The sequence below is a fragment of the Habropoda laboriosa genome, unplaced genomic scaffold, assembly GCF_001263275.1.
Source record: "Habropoda laboriosa isolate 0110345459 unplaced genomic scaffold, ASM126327v1 scaffold1329, whole genome shotgun sequence".
Lineage (NCBI taxonomy): Eukaryota > Metazoa > Arthropoda > Insecta > Hymenoptera > Apidae > Habropoda > Habropoda laboriosa.
Window position 1 is genome coordinate 326,450 of NW_017101431.1, and position 6,039 is coordinate 332,488.

Sequence of the window (6,039 nt, forward strand, 5' to 3'; positions counted from 1 at the left end):
ATCACTAAATGTTGAATTTCATTGTTTTGTATTTCATCAAAAAATTACTTTCATTTATATTACATTTTTGTACTTTTAGTTTATTATAAGTATGAGTAATTATTCTGTTGTAGATAATAAGATGTTGAATATTGTATTAAATATTTACTTGTCTATCCTTTTTTAATAATTATATATGTATAAGTGTAAAAAGTTGAAACATAATGATACTAAATTCCATATAAGTTTGTTTAATATGTGATTATTAACAAAAAAATGTAGAAATACTGTAAAAGTTAAAAAGATTTTACTTTTTATTGTAAAATTATTTGGTGCTGTACAATTTTATAAACTACTTTCTTTATTTGACAAAAACTGAACAATTTTATTGTGTCATATAGTTTGAAAGAAATGTATCATAAATCAAATTAATTTTAAAAGAGGAATATTGTCTATGTTGAAGAATTTTGCTACTTTCATGTTTGTAACGTGCATATGTTTAAATATCTTTAGCAATAAAAAAAAATGAAACATTATCAAGTCATAAAGCTTCTTTTAACAAAATAAATTTGAATACTATACAAAATTTATAATAATTGTGATATTGTTATTCTAAAGAAATACAAGCATTGTTTCTTTTGTAGAAATGCAATTTGCAACATACGTTACTGTGACACATAGTTGGTTTGTACTAGAAACTGTTTCATATGAATTAATTTAAAATAATGTTGCACTTTTGTATAAGTATGATGAAAGTAAACATTACATGTTTCAAAGAACAAACTTAATCATGGGTAGCCGAGGAGTCAGGGATATTCCTACAATATTTCATCCCCAGCAGACTCATACTCCAAGTATTATTCTTGGTGACAATCAGCAGCACCATGGTTCTCAAAATACTGCTAGTCAAGTTACTCATGACAATTCTGGTAAGCATATATTAAATATCTATTTATTGTATTACATATCTTATACAAATACAGACATTGTATTGAATGTTGTAAGATATATAAAATATAAAACTAATTTTATATGTGTATCAATTTAAAATTATATCACAGCATTTAAAACAGGAGGACAATGGAATATTACAGAACGATTGAATTTTTTTGAAAATTAGAGATACAGTAAAGTAGTATTATAGTAAAGAACTTTTAGAACATTTTTTAAATTATATTAAATTAATTTTAAAAGATACATGTAAATGTTTTAATTTTCCTCAAGGTTTAATAAATTTTAGAAAATATAATTTGCTTACATTTTTTATGTGCTTATTTATGTTAGCATTTGAATGTAGTACTTTAAAATTTGTTAATTTAAGGCTTAATAAATTACTAAAGTATTATTAATGTTTAATGTTTTTATGATACATTTAACTATTTATATTATCTTGTCTCAAAACATAAAAAAATGATTTATAATGGTTACTCCTTGTCATATAATCAGCTTTTAAGTAAGTGTTATTTAACTATTGAGTCTTCAGAAATATTTGAACACTTTGTAAGAATTAATATTTTACATACATTTTCTATTTTACATAGATTCAGATTACGACATTTTTGTTGAACAACCTTTCCGCTTAATAACATTATTTTAAATGTTGAGATGTTTGTGAATAATTTTAATAATTTCAATTATTCATAATAAACTATTCATTATTTATATCTAATCAGCCATATCAGAGTCCCATAAGATTCCTTCCTCTGTAAAGAATTTTTGACTAAGCCATCGTGTATTGTGTTAAACGTACAAAAAATTGAAAACATATTTAATGTGAAAAGGCGTTCAATTTGAGCTTACAAAATAATTTTACTTGAATTCTTGTTGTTCAATTAAAATGTTTAGGCTGTGAACAGCAACAAGGATGTAGCGTTAGCGGTGGCTGTAATGATTCCGTATCGAGTTGTCGCCCTTTGGAGACAAGTGGCAGCGGAGTTGGTTCTGGAGGGGCTGGAGATAACCAAGGGCACAATACGAGCCAAACTCAAGTTCAGTCCCATGTAACAGCGCCTCCAGTAACTTATCAACAAAGGCCTAATTCTTTATCCGCTTGTTATGCATCCTGTTGTGCCGAATCTGCAAAAAAGGTCTATTAATTTTCACTGAAACCTATTCCACGTATTATTAACCCTTTCGCTACTGTGGAATTGGTCGTCGATGTGCCACCGCTGAACGGAACCCCGAGCCATGAGTTTGCATTTACCGTGTGGCCAGTTTTCGGAGTTCTGCCATTTTTCGCGATAGATTGTTGCTTTGATAGTATTTTTTTTTAGAGAGAAGGAAATTTTTATTAACAAGCAATATGCTGTCGAAGAAAGACGCTAATGTATTTAAAATGATTGACACATTTTCAAATGAATAAATTCTATCTCAATATGTGAGGGCTATACATATATCGAGCTTATACATACGCCCGTAGTATACGAAGAGCGTTTCACGGCGAGCGTATACATACGCCCGTATTATACGAAGAGCGTTTCGCGGAGAGCGTATATATACGCCCGTATTATACGAAGGGCATTTCGCGGCGAGCGTATATGTACGCACATAGTAGCGAAAGAGTTAACTATAGAAGAAAACAAAAAATATCTATAATTTGATGAATTATTTCTTTAAGAAACTAATAATTCTCCTATGTTTTTATATAAATTTGTAGTACAAAATTTCAACTTTTTAAATTTTATATACTTTAATGAACAATTTGGGAAACTTCCTGTTAATTTTGTAGATAATCACATAGAAGAAACGTAACATTTAACTTATAACATTATGAAAGAAGGTTAAATAAAGGGTGATATATTAAAAGTAGGTCGTCTTAATATATTTTTTTTTCGTTTAACGATATGAAAAAATGTGTTTGTGAAAAATAGACGGTTACAAGGGATAATGATTCAGTAGAAAATTTTTGTCGATCTTATCGATGTTGATATTTTGTTATTTATGTAAATAGAATGATAGGTTTTTTAATTCAATAGGAGTTAGGAATAAGTTTAATAAAACGATCTTAAACACATTGACATTGTTTCCTTCTGTTTATCGAAGTATTGACGGATAATTACTTATTAACGCGATAAGTTGTAAAATCAATACGATTTCGTTTTGTTTCGATTAAGAGAACTGAATGTAGTCTTTTGTTTTTAAATCATAGTAATGTTTAAGAAATGAGGTATACATTATTAAGTTCCTAATATATTGATGTTTTATGATTTCAGATATATTTTGGAGTGTGTGTTACAATATGTGTGACGGCAAGCTGGGTCGGTGCAACACATTGTATCAAATATTTATATTTTCACAAGTACGAAACTCCTAATTATTCATCATTTTCTAACTTATCTGTCACAGGACGTCATCAACATGTAAGTTTAATCAATTTCTTTTAAAGTTTTAACAAGTTTATTAAATTATAGTGCAATAGAAATAGATGCATGTATAATTTTTACAAATTTTATTGAGAAACTATACAGTGTAAGTCTCAAAAGTATTTTTTTCTCATAATTGCCAATTTTTAACGATTGATATTTTTTTATGAAAAAAACGTAAGAGCTTTCTACGGTTCTGCAGTACATTGAAAAATACGAATACTTTTGCAACTTACTATGTTTCAGTCAAAAATTTTCAGTTTTAATAATACAATTACGAGCAGAAACAGAAGTTTCATACCTCGAAACTTACGGTTAATACACGAGTACCTGACGCATTTTCAAAGTAATTTTTTTCGAAAACGAAGCCTTGAATGAAAAGATGTTATTCCTTTTTTCAACTTATTTTTGTAGAATCACCATTCGGCCGGTTGCATTTTCAGTTTTAATAATACAATTACGAGCAGAAACAGAAGTTTCATACCTCGAAACTTACGGTTAATACACGGGTACCTGACAGATTTTCAAAGTAATTTTTTTCGAAAACGAAGCCTTGAATGAAAAGATGTTATTCCTTTTTTCAACTTATTTTTGTAGAATCACCATTCGGCCGGTTGTACCACGATTTTAGGGACAGCCTGTATTTTATATTAAGCAAAAAACACTTCATCTTTTCAGTGTTAATTTTTTACGTAAAAAATTCTAAAAAGGTGTTTCTAAAATAGGTCGTCAAAGTTTAGGAACACATTTTGTTCATCGCAAGAATGAAAAAACTTAATGTGAACATGAATTTGACAATCACAAATGCTGTTGTTACATATATTTTAAATTTAAAAAGTCAATTACATCGTAAAAAATGATTATGGTCGGGAAAACAAAAATTTACGAATCTGTGTTTATATGATGCTTTTCCTATCGAAGGAGTAAATAGACTAAGTTTCTAAATTTTGACTACTTATTTCTGGAATATACCACACGTGATCACAGTTCCACAGTAATTCTAACCAGGGAGTCATTAAAGATCTTTCCAGAGGTCATTATCCTCATTACGCGTATATGCGAGAAACGTTTTAAAAATATTTCAGCGTGCTTTCAATTCTTCTACATATGTATCGATATTTAATGATGCACATTTCAGAATTTTCAACAAAAAATAATAAATTTCATTAAAAGAGCAGACGATTAAAATAATTTTAATGAATGTAACATTTCTAATATACAGGGTGCGCAGCTACCTTTGGTGCTAAATTGAAGAGGTGGTTCCTGAAATTATTGTAAGGAGGTTTCGAGGTTAACGAGATTTCGTTAATTAGTTGTTTACACCTAAAATACCGGCGCCTGAAGTAGGCAATTATCATGCGCCAGCTCGGTCAGTGCCGTGCCAAGCGAAGAAACGATCACACAAGCTGACACAATTTTGCAAACATATATTAATCCGCCCAATGGAATTTTTGAATGGAGAAGATGAATGCCTTTTCAAAACTATACTTTTAAAAACTAAAATGAATTCACACATATGAACCGCGAGTGTCCTCTAAATTCTACAAACACTGTTACAGATTTCAAAAAATAGTTAGGGGTTCATTTTTATGAAAATTGTTTGAACGTGATCACCGTCTTCTTTAATGCAATTCTTTTTTTTTTAATTTTGCCACATTCTTTCAAAATCGCCAATTACATTTTAAATTGCATTAACTGTGAACGTGATTTGTTGGTCTAATTAATTCTTCTACTGTACGAATTAGCGTGGGCAATCTGCTGCTTCAGGTGCAGATTTTAATTGTTAATAATTAATTAACAAAGCTTTGGACGTGATTTCGTCACTTTCGATTTTCGTCTTAGAACGAGTTCAACAATCATCCCTCTAATTTAGTACCAAAAGTATAGCTGAACACCTCGTATATGACATACGTACCGAATTTTAATATTTCAGTAACATTCCACTTTCTTTTAGCAATAATATTCTATTGAACTTGTTACTTAATTGTTTGACCAAAATGTTAATGATGCGTATCTATTGAAAATATAATATTTTCATTACATAATTAATTATTATAGCAAAGTGTTTTAAATAATACAGCATATATTGCTAGTTTAATGCTATCTTAAGAATTTTCTGATATCTTTTCAGGCAGTTCCATATAATGCTCCATTCTTCACAACCTGGTTTTGTACGAATTGGGAAATCCTTTACTTCCCAGTTTATTTTCTGTGTCAATCTGTAAGAATTAAATGTAATACTCCATCCGAAATAATTGCAGAGAGTTTACGAGGTTTCCGTGACAAAGGATTTACCGGTGGTCGTTTTTTGATCAGATGTAGTCTTTTTTGTGGACTTTGGGTAGTTACAAATTATATGTACATTTATTCGCTTAGGATATTGTTAGCTACTGATGTAATGACACTTTTCGCAACGAACGTCTCTTGCGCCTATTTGTTATCGTGGGTTATTCTTCATGAACAATTTGTTGGTGTAAGGGTTAGTAGTGCTTTTTCATGAAAACTGTAATTTATTAATTATTTATTGCTTATTTTGGAACACCGTCGATGAAGCTGTTATACAACAATTATGAACAAATACATTGCAGATAGTAGCAGTGATTTTATGCAATACTGGAATTGCACTCTTAGCATACATGGACGGCATAACTGGAAGTCCAACATTAGGAGGTGTTGTTTTAGCAACAGCAGCAGCAGC

The 6,039-nt window shown here is 29.7% G+C and overlaps 1 protein-coding gene across 1 annotated transcript in view; it reads left to right on the plus strand.

Moving 5' to 3' along the window:
- The first annotated feature begins 633 nt into the window (after positions 1-633).
- Positions 634-6,039, plus strand: part of LOC108578133 (putative thiamine transporter SLC35F3) — a 28,343-nt gene continuing 22,937 nt past the window's right edge. The window contains exons 1-6 of the mRNA XM_017941397.1: positions 634-663; positions 757-908; positions 1,825-2,066; positions 3,192-3,338; positions 5,473-5,820; positions 5,930-6,039. The exon at positions 5,930-6,039 is cut by the window's right edge and continues 22 nt beyond it. Coding sequence (XP_017796886.1) covers positions 770-908; positions 1,825-2,066; positions 3,192-3,338; positions 5,473-5,820; positions 5,930-6,039 — 986 coding nt within the window. The 5' untranslated portion in view covers positions 634-663; positions 757-769. The remainder of the gene's footprint in view (positions 664-756; positions 909-1,824; positions 2,067-3,191; positions 3,339-5,472; positions 5,821-5,929) is intronic.